The following is a 13,085-nucleotide window of genomic DNA, read 5'->3' as shown; positions in this document are numbered from 1 at the left end:
ACGGGAGGAAATTCGGAAAGGTAGGTGAAAGTTAAAGTCCACTTGCGGGGGGGGGGCTTCACATAGTTACACTTAGGTTGGATCCCAATATTAGCCATTTTTAGTAAGGTAAGCAGCAGCAGTAGTAGTAGTAGAAACATCATCTTCCCCATTTTGATCTCAAAACTAACAACACTTTAACGGTATGACCATTTCCGGTGCTCATCTTCGCTCCCGTCCTCCCCATAATCATCGAACTCATCGTCTTCATTCACTCTATGGTTACCTCGCATGTACCTGTAGCTAGAGCTCTCGTCTTCTGACTCATCAGAAGCTTGACTGTCTTCCTCCTCTTCCTCATCATCATCATCATCATCATCATCATCTTCTTCCTCGTCTTCCTCATCAGAGATCTCCTCTGGGTAATCATTCCTTGGATTATCCTCAGCTGATATCCACAAAGAAAATACTCAGTCGTAACAGCACATCTGTATACAGTGTTTCTTTCCAAATCTCGGGTTGAATATAAGATCATCAAAACCCGGGTTGAATATAAAATCCAACCAATCAAATCACTCACTATCCAATTTCAAAGGAAGTAAAATTATAACTAGACCAATACGATACAAGTCATCAGTGAATGTGTGTGTCCCTCAGAACATCACACAGAACTAAAGTGACACAAAACAGGTATAAGATTTTAAGAAGCCTCAAAGAAGCTTAAGTGAAAATAGGGAATGAGAGTTGGGGATGTTAATAAATACCATTTGAATCATCACTTTCATACTCTGACTCATCGGGTCCATCGTAAAAATCTTCATCCTCCACTTGAACACTGAATAAAAACAGGAATCAAATTAACACAAGAAACTAGCGGAGCATATAAAGAGCATAAGAAAAGATACTTACAGCGGAAATGAATCGACATGATCATCTACATTGACATCCATCTCATCTTTGATGGTGTAAAAATCATAAACATATTCTTCTGTCTGATTGGGCATGTAACTGAGGATATCAGATTCAATCTCCTTCGCTGCATCTGGAATTAACTCTCTCAGGAGAGGTAAGTAACTAGCCAACATTTTCTGTTCCTCTAAGGATGGAAGCCTAGGGTAAGATACAAAGGGCTGTCAATAATGTTTTCTTTATTCACATGGCAGAACAGTTTACAAAAGTCGGATTCTAGAATATGAAAGTGCATAGCACTAAGCTCGTGCTAGAGAACTTACTCTTCCATTGGTGCAGCTTTCGGTCCTTCTTCAACGTCAACGCGTACAACATCATAAAAATGACACATTTCATGAAGCGTTTTATCATGATCCCCCTCCTTGTTTCCCTTCCTACTCCGCCATATTTGCTCAAGACGAGCATTTTTAGCAGCAACCTATTAAAAAAAACAGACTTTTTTTATTATATGGTTAAGACAATAAAGGTGATTCTCGTGATACTCATTTGAAAGGGTTTTGGTTATAGACTAAGTTGAAACAGAACAAAGTGACAAAGTCTGTGGCCGTAAGTTACTTACTTGTTGCTGTTGCACTGCCTTGGTCAATAGTTGGTCTTTTCGCTGTAAACAGAAATTGGAACATAACTTATCATTCGATAAGCAATCAATATATAACCATTTGAAACCACCAAGAGAAATGATTTCTTAACAAGATACATTGTCTCTTTTGAAGGTATTTTTCCGCTCCTCGATCTTTTCTTTATTGCTACCCTGTTCACTGGAAACAGAATCCTATCGAACATAACAAAGATATTAGAAGCAGTCAGAAATCAAAGGGGACAGAAACAAAGCAAAACATGGATAAGTACTTACAAATAAAGATTGAAGCATGTCAATGGTGGCATTGGAGTCGGCCACAGTCTCCACATGCCGCACAAGCACCTTCTTCGATTTCAATTTTTCTGCTATGAAGAACATATCCCCGTGAACAATAATGAGTTTCACCAAGTACAAAACAACAGAGTTCTATAACCAATCACACCAAATATACAAAGAACGTGGAGCACAAGTGCCAGAAAATAAAGCAAACCGAGATGACTAAGCAGAAAGACAAAAAAAACCTTTTTCGGCCGAATTGGAAATTGATAGTTTCGCCAGGTCCAAAAGCGGACGCTTGAATGGTCTTTCATTAATTTCCAGCCCTAAATTCCATTAAACAAACATTCAGTCTCAAATGAATTCCGCAACTAACATAGAAATCAGACCCGTTGTATGAAAGAGTGGCAGATCCAAGAAAACTTTCCAGTGAATTATGTAAGGAAACGAGCAAAAATGGATGAGGATATAGGATCTTACAGAAAGCATCAAGTGGAGACTGGTCCACTTTCCGCTTAACCCTGACGACTACAGGCTTCTCCACGACAGTCTCCTGGATCGAAGAGCTTTCACCTACCGTTTCCATAGGGAAACAACAGATCGCGTCCACACCTTTAGACGGAAACCCTGACCACCAAAGTGTTAATTCAATTTCTCAAAGTTACTGGTTCGACCCATGTCTATAGAATTTTGTATGTATATGGAATGGTTTAAACAAAACAGAATATACAAATTGCAAGCATAGATAGACCAATATCAGGGTTTCTTCCAAATTACAGGTGTAGAGCGAAAACCAACAATGATTAGCTAATTTTACTTCTATCAACCTAACCGGAAATTGAGAAACTACCACTTCGGAAAAAAAAAGAGTAGAACAAACATGAAAAATTACAAAGGCTGGCCTACATGGGCCTAATGATCTGCCCCAAAAGCTTCTACATTCGGTCTATAAGGTTGCAAGATTCAGATTCCCAGCAGAATAATAACACAGAAACATCTGCTGAATTGCGAATTGAGGGCCTATTACGAGACAAAGACTCAAAATCTTAGAACAGCCTAAAATCGAAAAACCAAAAGCTTAAGCGACGTTTCAGATAAAAGTATCATCCCAGCCCAAATTGATGACCGAGAATAACATCAGAGAAATCCTTGGTACAGAAATGCGATACCTAAGACGTCGTCTCCAGAATTTGAGGTCTGCGGCGGGCGATATGACGGTGCGGACAAGAGAGGGGTTTAGCACTCTAGGGTTCCGGTTAGAGAACGCTAAGGCCCGATTTCTAGGGTTCCGATTAGAAAAATTCTCTCGGTTAGACGAGGGAATTCTAGGGTTTAATAGATCCCGCCAACTAGAGGGGAACTTAGTACAGTATTCGAACAATGGCGCACACGGAAGACGTGTTATGAACGTGAGCGCTTTACGACAGAACGACACCGTTTAATCGTTTAAGGTTTTTTTTTTTTTGTAACGCCGCTAATTAGATTAATAGATTACATACACTAATGGGCCTTACTAGTTGGGCTTTTCTCTTATTCCCCTCCTCTATCGTTTATGGAAAAGATAATTAAATAATAATCATAATTAACATATTTATTTTAAAAAAATAAAAATAAAAGCATCTCAAAATGCATTGTAACAAGCGGACACACTGTGTGTAATGTCCGGCACGCTTCAAAATGCATTTTCCTAAATTCTACGCCTAATTCTAATATATTACTATTATTTATATTTAATTCGCACGTCGAAAATTATTGGAGAAAAGTGATAATACAAAAGGTGGTCAGAGGCTGTATACGTTTTAAGAACGTAAACCTTGGCATGCTGTGAGAAACATGGGCATTGATCATCTCCATAATTGAATTATGAATCTTATATTCCATATTATTTTTTTAGTCTTAAATAATTGTGCAATTATCGCCTTAAAACACAACTGTGAAATAACTTATATAAAAATAATTTTCGCCATAAAAGTCCACTCTCTCGTCTATTATCGCGTTACGACGGTATTTATGTAGTTTGAGCCTGAATTCTTCATTCTCCTCTGCTATTACACATTTTTCATACACTTATGTTTCTATGTTAATATATATATATATATATAATGAATATTTAAATTAAAATCTGAAATTCTAACTTAACATGATTTTGGAACCGACGTGGCATCCACTGATATTCAAATACATGCATTTTCTTTTTACCGAATAGTACGTACGTACGTACGTACATTGGAACAGTGTATATATTCGATATAAATGAGAAGGGCACGTCACACATTACATGATTTTTAAAACAAACACATCTTCACTCTCGTAACCACAACACCGCTTGTTCCCCGCCATTAATTCATTCATTAATTATATATATATATACACACACACATCCATCTCCATCTATTCTCAAAACCTAAATATAAACCCGAAGGACTCTACTCCTAAACTCCATTTGTTCTTGATCATTTTCCTTACCAACAAAAATAAAAAATAAAAAATCAAGAACCCACTTACGTATATTCATAACCAAACCAAAAAAAAAAACATAACACACACACATATATATATACATATATATTATATGTATCGTTGAGGTGCTCAATCTCTTCGACATGTCACCCTCCGTTCTCCGGTGGCTCTGCCTCGTCGCCGTCATCTGGCTCCAGTCCATCAACGGCACTAACCTCAGCTTTCCGGCCTACTCCTCGCAGCTGAAGCAGTCTCTCTCCATCTCTCAGATAAAGCTGAACTACCTCGCCTTCGCCTCCGACGCCGGAAAACTCCTCGGCTTCATCTCCGGCATCGCCGCCGTCCCCCTCCCTCTTCGCCTCGTCCTCATCGCCGGCGGCTCGCTTGGCTTCGCCGGCTACGGCCTCCAGTACCTCATCATCGTCAAGAAAATGTTCTCTCCGTCTTTTCCCGCCATCTGGGTCCTCAGCTTCCTCGCGGGAAACAGCATTTGTTGGATCAACACCACGTGTTACACCGTCGCCATCAACAACTTTCCGGCGAACCGTCAGGTCGCCGTCGGCATCACGGCGAGTTACCAGGGCTTGAGCGGGAAGATCTATACTGACATCGTGAACGCCTTTTTCTCCGCGTCTCCCAGCGACTCGACCGCCGGATATCTCGTCTTGAACGCGCTCGTGCCGCTGATTGTCTGCGGAGTAACAGCGTTTGTGATCGCGGACGCAGAGCTCGGCGCGTCTTCGGACGCGAAAATCGGGTTCGTGGTGATGTTTATCGTCACGACCGCGACCGGGGTTTATGCGGTGGTGACGAGTCTTGTTCCGGCTCCGGAGATTTTGGTATTGACAGGCATCGTTCTGCTTCTTCTTGCTCCTTTGGCTATTCCTCTTGGATTTCAATTAGAGGAGATCATGTTTACCCGCAAAAATCACCAAAAGGTACGTTTTTATTCGATCTTTTAATTAAAGTAAATAACATTCACGGCCTAATGATTCACATTGTTATTTATTTTTTTAATAATTATGATTCATATTATATATTTGGTGGGTTTGTATGTGAACAAGCAAATAATATTTTTGGGGGAAAAAAAGCTGGAAAGTCCAAACGAATATCCCGACTTTTGACTGACCAGAGTGAAATTAATAGTCATTTTCTCTTTCTATCATAATGTTAAAATGATTTCTGCCAACCCAAATGATGGTTTTAAAAGCTTGTAAAAATGGAGGACCATAACCTAAATCTTGACGTGGATGATCCAACATCTTTATCCTTTAATCACTTATCAGGAATTCGAATCCTATTTTGGAAATAGAGTAAGCCTTTAGACCAGTCTTTTACCGTTTAATGCGTTAAATACATGCACGAACGATGATTAGTTTGAATATGCAAGTTTAAAGATATCGGTTCATAGTTGAACGTGGTTCAGAACACTCTATCTCTCAAATTCATAACTTGGTTATATCATTTCGAAGGTTATACCAAATTTTAGTTTTTGGTTACAAATCGATCGATAGAAGATTTGTTAGGTTAATGTATCACTCATTTGATTTCCCATAAAAGAACTTATTTCGGAAGTTATAGGCAGCCCACATTTATTTCCCTTCGCTTTTTGTAATAATTAAGGTGCACGACGAGGAATTCTCCCCTCGGAGCGTTCGCGTTCGCGTTGGAGAAGAAACCGTTAAAGGGGAGGGAGAAGAAGCGTTTTGTAACGCGGTCGGCGTCAAGGAGGAAATCAAATGGACAGAGCTTTGGAAGAAAATCGATTTCTGGATATATTTCAGCGTTTACCTTTGCGGTCCAACCGTGGGGCTTGTGTTCTTGAACAACCTCGGACAAATCGCAGAATCTCGCGGTTGTACCGCGACTGCGTCTCTGGTCGCTCTCTCCTCCTCCTCCGGGTTTTTCGGCCGTTTATTACCTTCCTTGCTCGAGTACTTCTTCTCAAGGTAACATATAAAGTCAGAGACTTGTAGAATTACGTTGACTTTTGTCCGCGAAATTAGCTAGAAAAGAGTGCGTTATCTCCATTATTGCGTTTGGTTGATGCATTGAACAACCTTAGACAACCTCCTTTTATTATTGCAATCCATTTTCCCATTATTTCGGCGATATTATATTTAATTAATTTAAAAACTAAAATGCACATATATATTGAACTCACGTCTGCGACCAAAACGCCGCAGGAGCAAACACATGCCGTCGAGCCCGGCGTCAATGGCGGTATCCCTAGCGTTTATGGCCTCCGCGTTCTTCGTCCTCCTCGTAGAATCTGACATGGCGTTATACGCTAGCACGGCCGCGATAGGCGTTTCCACCGGAGTGGTCACGTCCCTGGCGGTGACGACGACCGCCGAGCTCTTCGGGACGAAGAACTTCGGCGTTAACCACAACATCGTGGTCGCGAATATACCCTTAGGCTCGTTCGCGTTCGGATGGTTGGCCGCAAACGTGTATCGCGAGGGAGCGAGCGGCGGCAGCGACGGAGAGTGCGAGGGGATGCATTGCTTTGAGACCACTTTGTTCGTTTGGGCATTGCTTTGTTCTCTCGCCGCGGTTCTCGCCGCGGTTTTGCACGGGCGCAACCGCAGGTTCTACTCGCTTGATAAGTCGTAGAGTTTTCGTTTTAGCGGTTAGAAAACGCGGAATTCAGCGGTTATGCATCACGTGTCGGTTAGATAACGGTTTTGGTTCGTTAAAACCGATGGGAGAGCAAAAGTTTTTTGCGTTTGTTCTTATGATTGACGCAAATTTTGGTAAATCGGCGTTCCAATACGTGGAACGCTGAATAACTGAAGCGATCTTCTGTTTCTTTTTTGTACATGACTGTAAACTTTTTAAAATATTGATAGGATTTGGTATGTAATTATTGATTATTAAAGATATCACAATGGAAATTTAATATTGATAGCATATTTTTCATTCATATCCATATATCTAAAAAATGTTTGAAATTAACTCAAAGGGTTGGCGTATATTGGTGTAGATGTTCAAAATCTTTGTCTTTAAACCGGGGGTTAATTAGAGGTTTAAACTCTATTTTAAGAATAAAGTAATATCTTTGAAATCAATTTTTGTATAGTTTCATGTATTGATATAAAAACGGATGAAAATTAATCTGAATATACAAAATTTTAAAATAAGGGTTCGTAGTTAAATACCGTTTAAGATATTTTTCGGTCAATCAAAAAAACTTTTGAAATTCTCAAGTTCTTTACGTAGACACAAAAAAGAATTATTGGATCTCAATAGTAAGAAGAAGAAGAACGCGTCACTGTTCTGGTACGTTCTCATTACCGTAACTTTGGATGAAATAAAAATATGAAATTGAACAAGTTACCAATATGCTGAGGAAAAAAGTCATGTATAATGAAAAATAATTAATGAGAGGGTCCCATCAAATTTGTCGGTTATGTTATAACTATTGAAACCCCTCTGGTTCGGTCCTAATTTCCCGTCTCTTCGGACAAAATCTGTTTCTTGGTACGTGGGACCTCGCAGTCATTGCCGAGGGCGGAAAACACGAAGCCCATGTGTTTTCCACACGTATATTTATTTATTTATTTATTTATTTTTACATAGAAATGCGTTCACAGAAGCTGCGTAGTTAAAGTCTCTCCATAATAAATAAATACAACGGCCCGGACATTATATTCACATCACAATATTGAATAGGAGGCTTAGGTATACCATAATTGATTGGCTAATTATATATATATATATATATATGTATATAGGGTAACCATGTTATAAACATACAAGATCGATCCTCTGGAATTTATTCGATTTTCTAACGTATCCAAACTAAGTAAAATCGAATCCCATAAAATCAAATTCGATTCAAGAATAAAATCATTTATTCAAACAAAATAATGAATTAGAAAAGAAATAACTGTACGTAAAATGTGATTAAGAAACAGAATGCAATGCAATTCACGCAAGATTCCAATGAGTGGCTCTCATAAAACGATCTGTCGCCGTAATATTAATGGAGGATTTAATTAAAATGTCGACGCAACCTCTTTTTGATCGCTATCTTATTTTTTTGTGGCTGCTTCAACAGTTCAAATTAATTTATTGCTTGTAACCCTTAACAACAATGATGATGATGCTGAATTTTATTTGATGTGATCCCCCAAAAAAAAAAAACAGCATCTTGTTCGTTTCACTAATCATTTATTATTATCTTGACGCATGGCTCGCGTCACCTTAACGTCAGCAGCAAGTGATACGATACGACCCATCATCAGATTTAGAGGACTTGAGAATCCCAGAAACATGGTATACTGAAGATGGAATTGTATTCCCTTATTATTATCAATGATAGTTTACAAACATATATACACGAGCGTGAGCTGTAGTTTGGGAAACAAGAAAGCTAATTCTAAGGGATTTGATAGGAGATAATATCGAGTGAATAACAAAGAAGATTTCTTTCTATATTCTTCTATTATGCCCCCGCAAGATGAGGCTCGTAGGCGAGACCCATCTTGACCCGAAGAAGATCAAACCTCGCACGTGGTAATGGTTTAGTTAGAGCGTCCGCGAGCTGATCGTGCGAGGAGACGTGCGATACACGGAGAAGACCATCTTGAACCAAACCTCGAATGAAATGGTAGTCGATCGCAACGTGCTTCATTCGAGAGTGGAATATCGGGTTTGAACATAGGTATGTGGCTCCAACATTGTCGCAGAATATCACCGGTGGAGTGCAAGATGTAATACCAAGTTCGTGAAGAAGAGAGGACAGCCAACGTACCTCAGATGCTGTAGAGGCAACAGCCTTATATTCGGATTCCGTCGAAGAGCGGGCGGCGATTCGTTGTTTCTTCGACGACCAAGATATGGGGTGTCTCCCATTGTACACTACGTGGGCACTCGTGGAGGTGAAGTCATCCCGGTTTCCACCCCAATCGGCATCGGAGAACGCATGTAGGGAGGAAGAGTTATTGGCGGAGAAGAAGAGTCCAAGTGTAGATGACCCGACAAGGTAGCGTAGGACTCTTTTCACTGCTTGCCAATGCTCGGTGGTGGGGCGATGCATGAATTGAGATAGTTTGTTGACGGAGAAGGCAATATCGGGTCTTGTGAAGTGTAGATATTGTAGGCTTCCAACAACATTTCGATACTCACTTGGGTCATCAAGAGCGACACCGACCGAGAGAGTAAGAGACGTCGTGGATGCCATAGGAGTAGAGACCGGTTTAGAATTCATCATGTTTGTGCGCTTGAGTAGATCCTCTATATAGCGGCGCTGAGTGAGATGAAGGCCCGATGTAGAACGAGTGACCTCCACACCCAAGAAGAAGGATAGATCTCCAAGGTCTTTGATGGAAAATCTGTCCGAGAGAGATTTAATAAAGGCTTGGCAGCAAAGTGAATCATTCCCCGTAACCACTATGTCATCAACATAGACGAGGACATAGAGTGTCGTTGCCCCTTTTCGGAAGACGAACAAAGACGTGTCTGCCAAGGAATTCGTGAATCCCGACGCTAGGAGGAAGAGACGAAGCTCGTTGTACCAAGCCCTTGGTGCTTGTTTGAGGCCATAAATCGCCTTCTGAAGTTTGCATACATGATGGGAACGATCTTGATCAACGAAGCCCGGAGGTTGCATCATGTAAACGTTGTCATGTAGCCGGCCTTGAAGGAAGGCATTGTTTACGTCTAGTTGACGTAAAGACCAACCATTAGTCACGGCAATGCTCAACACAAGACGAATGGTTGCCGGCTTCACAACGGGGCTGAATGTGTCATGGTAGTCTATTCCCGGTCTTTGGTGAAATCCCTTTGCCACGAGCCTCGCCTTGCACCTGTCAAAAGAACCATCCGCATGTCGTTTAGTTTTAAACACCCACTTACAGCCGACGATGTTGTACGATGGATGTGGTGGAACCAAATCCCAAGTTCCATTCTTCACTAGAGCATCGAATTCTTCTGTCATAGCTTGTCGCCAAGACGGTGATCGAAGAGCTTGAGAGACGGTGGTCGGTTCAAGCTCCATGGACGGGTGGGTGGTGAGGTGATGAGCGTATTTGGTGTTGGGTTTGGATATTTGGTTTTTAGACCGAGTAGTCATTCGGTGGCGGTTGCTTGGGTGACAAGGTAACTGTGTTGGGTTGACGTTTTGAGTGTCGGGTAACGGATCAGAGGATCGATGGTAGGGAGACTCGATGGCTGGTGAGGTGGGATTGGATTGAGGGTTAGTGGAAGATGTGTCATGAGAGCTTTGTGGTTCACTAGGCGCGGTTGGTATTGGAGAGTGCAGTGAAGAATCCGTCGCGGTAGGCTCCGGCGCCAATGATGGTGTAATGAGTGGGCGATTCGGAACAAGAGTAAAAGGTGGAGAAGTTGTGACAAGAGGAATGTCATCAACATGAGAAGAGGTCGTGGCATTTGAAAGACGAGAGAATGGGTAGGATGACTCAAAGAAGGTGACATGGCGGGACGAGTAAACTCGAGACGTGGTTGGGTCAAGACAAAGAAACGAGTTTTGAGACAATGAATATCCGACAAAAACACACGGAGTAGACCTAGGATCCAATTTATGTCGGGAATATGGACGCAACCACAGGAAACAAAGACATCCGAACGTACGAAGTTTTGTATAGTTCGGATTAGACGCAAAGAGAGATTTGAAAGGCGAGTTATGATCAAGAATTTTGGTTGGTAGTCGATTTATAAGATAAACCGCTGTTGGAAAGGCAAAAGTCCAATAGGCTAATGGGATAGAGGCGTGTGATAAGAGTGAAAGACCCGTTTCCATAATGTGTCGATGCTTTCGCTCCGAGATTCCATTATGTTCAGGCGTATGAGGGGGCGTGGTGAGATGTGTGATACCGTGAATGGAGAGGAATGAACGCAAGGCTACGTATTCTCCTCCATTGTCGGTGTATAAGGTTTGAATTTTTTGACCAAAACGATTTTCGACAAGCGTTTTAAATCGGGGAAAGATGTCGAGGACTTGAGATTTACGTTGCAATGGATAAAACCATGTATACCGAGAAAAGTGATCCACAAATATAACATAGTACTTAAATCCATCAAACGAAATAATCGGGGAAGTCCATACATCCGAAAATAGTATTTCAAGGGGACGAGATGATTTTAACGTGGAAACGGAAAAAGGGAGCTTATGACTCTTATGAATAGAGCAAGCCTCACACAAAAAGGACTTAGTGTTTTTGGATGACAACGGAAGAGAGAAAAGATCAATGGTTTTATTCAAAACATCTATCGAAGGATGTCCTAACCGAGAGTGCCAATCGGAAATGGTAGATTTTATTGAAGTAAAAACATGAGGAGAAGACAATGGAATAGAACGGGGAATCAACGGCCACTCATAGACACCATCTTTAAGCAATCCGGTTGTGAGTTTTGCCCCCGTTTTGAGATCCTTCACCTGAAAGTACAAGGGGAAGAATTCAACCGATACGTTATTAGAGGTACACAACTGATGAATAGAGATGAGGTTTTTCCGTAAAGATGGTACACAAAGGACATTATGAAGGGAAAAATGATGAGAGTTAGAGGGAAGGGATATGGAACCGGTGTGGGTTATGGAGTGACCCGATCCGTCTCCTAGCTCGACATCATCACCGCCCATGTATGGAGAATGAAGAGAGAGGCTGGCAAGGTCCGACGTTATGTGATGGGAGGCTCCGGAATCAAGCAACCACGTGGGAGAGGATGGCTGGGAAGTCACCGACGTGGGGTTGGCTTGAGCTTGCCAACTCGGCTGGGTGGTGGATCCCGGAGAGTGCATGTGAGGGAGGTTCACATTGCGAAGAAGATTGCATCGTTTTGCGCTATGACCAACTATTCCACACAGTTGACATTTGCCTTGGTAGCCGGAGGAGGGTCGACGTTGCCAACTGTTGGTTGAGCTTCCTTGTTGTTTCGGAGCTTGCTGCCATGGTGGTCGGTTGGTGAAATTGCGAGGAGGACGAGCTTGGGTGTTGTTCGCAGTAATCGGAAGTGTTTGCATTGGCGACTCGGAGATGTGAAGGTCGGACTCATGATTCAAGAGCTTCTCATGTAGTTCGACAAAGGAGATTGGTAGATCTCGAGCGTTGATGGCGTCTTTGACAGGCTTAAATTCATCACCGAGCCCGGCAAGAACAAGATCGACAAGATCCTCATGGTCAAGAGGCTTACCGAGGAGGGCAAGTTCGTCGGCTTTGATTTTGTAGAAGTGCATGTAGTCGTCAATACATTTGCTTCCTTTGACAAATCGTCGCATGTTCTCCTTAATTTGCTTGATGTGTCCTCGGCTAGAACGTCCATAAGTGGATGCAAGTGTTGTCCAAGCCTCGCCCGTGGAAGCTGAGCGAGCGATGAGGGCTTGACATGAGAGGGATATAGATCCGAGAAGAGCCGAGAAGATCAAGCGGTCTTGGCGAAACCACACGGGGTAGGCCGGATTTGCCTTGACAGTGTTGTTCTCCGAGATGGTGGGAGGGACAGCTTGTGTGTCGTCTAAGTAATCTTCAAGATTGTAACCTTGAAGCAAAGAACGGATCTGAAGACTCCAAGTGAGATAGTTGGTGGCGGATAGCTTGGTGACGTTTGTCACGTTGATGTTGATGAGAGGAGCATTCGGATCTTCAGAGTTGCGGGGAGTGATCGTCTCAATGTGAGGAGACCCGTCGGAGCTTGTAGGATCTGTGGCCATGGCGGCTAGGGTTAGACACGGGCACGCAAAGACGAAAAAAAAAATTTAGATGTCGTTAGACAGATATGGCTCTGATACCATATACTGAAGATGGAATTGTATTCCCTTATTATTATCAATGATAGTTTACAAATATATATACACGAG

General features: G+C 41.9%; 2 protein-coding genes across 3 annotated transcripts; one reads left to right on the top strand and one right to left on the bottom strand.

Annotated features, from left to right (window-relative positions):
- Positions 1–52: 52 nt before the first annotated feature.
- LOC104800763 (RNA-directed DNA methylation 4-like) lies at positions 53–3,173 on the bottom strand. 2 transcript variants are annotated; one of them, XM_010523677.1, is made up of 10 exons: positions 2,974–3,173; positions 2,285–2,431; positions 2,050–2,130; positions 1,802–1,893; positions 1,646–1,720; positions 1,508–1,549; positions 1,212–1,366; positions 889–1,089; positions 744–814; positions 53–427 (listed from the first exon to the last, which is right to left on the bottom strand). In XM_010523677.1, exons 2-10 carry the CDS (start codon positions 2,388–2,390, stop codon positions 177–179), a joined length of 1,074 nt encoding a protein of 357 aa, XP_010521979.1. In that variant the 5' UTR covers positions 2,391–2,431; positions 2,974–3,173; the 3' UTR covers positions 53–176. The 2 variants fall into 2 exon arrangements, with proteins under 2 accessions (XP_010521979.1, XP_010521980.1); XM_010523678.1 differs by having other exon boundaries at positions 1,802–1,890.
- Positions 3,174–4,216: 1,043 nt separating this feature from the next.
- LOC104800762 (protein NUCLEAR FUSION DEFECTIVE 4-like) lies at positions 4,217–7,186 on the top strand. Its single transcript, XM_010523676.1, has 3 exons — positions 4,217–5,202; positions 5,888–6,213; positions 6,451–7,186. The coding sequence occupies exons 1-3, from the start codon at positions 4,408–4,410 to the stop codon at positions 6,878–6,880; spliced, it is 1,551 nt and encodes a 516-aa protein (XP_010521978.1). The 5' UTR covers positions 4,217–4,407; the 3' UTR covers positions 6,881–7,186.
- Positions 7,187–13,085: the final 5,899 nt, after the last annotated feature.

Source organism: Tarenaya hassleriana, unplaced genomic scaffold, assembly GCF_000463585.1.
Source record: "Tarenaya hassleriana unplaced genomic scaffold, ASM46358v1 Cleome7, whole genome shotgun sequence".
Classification (NCBI taxonomy): Eukaryota; Viridiplantae; Streptophyta; class Magnoliopsida; order Brassicales; family Cleomaceae; genus Tarenaya; species Tarenaya hassleriana.
Note: the sequence above shows the minus strand (reverse complement) of the source record. Positions and strands in the feature narration are given on the sequence as shown.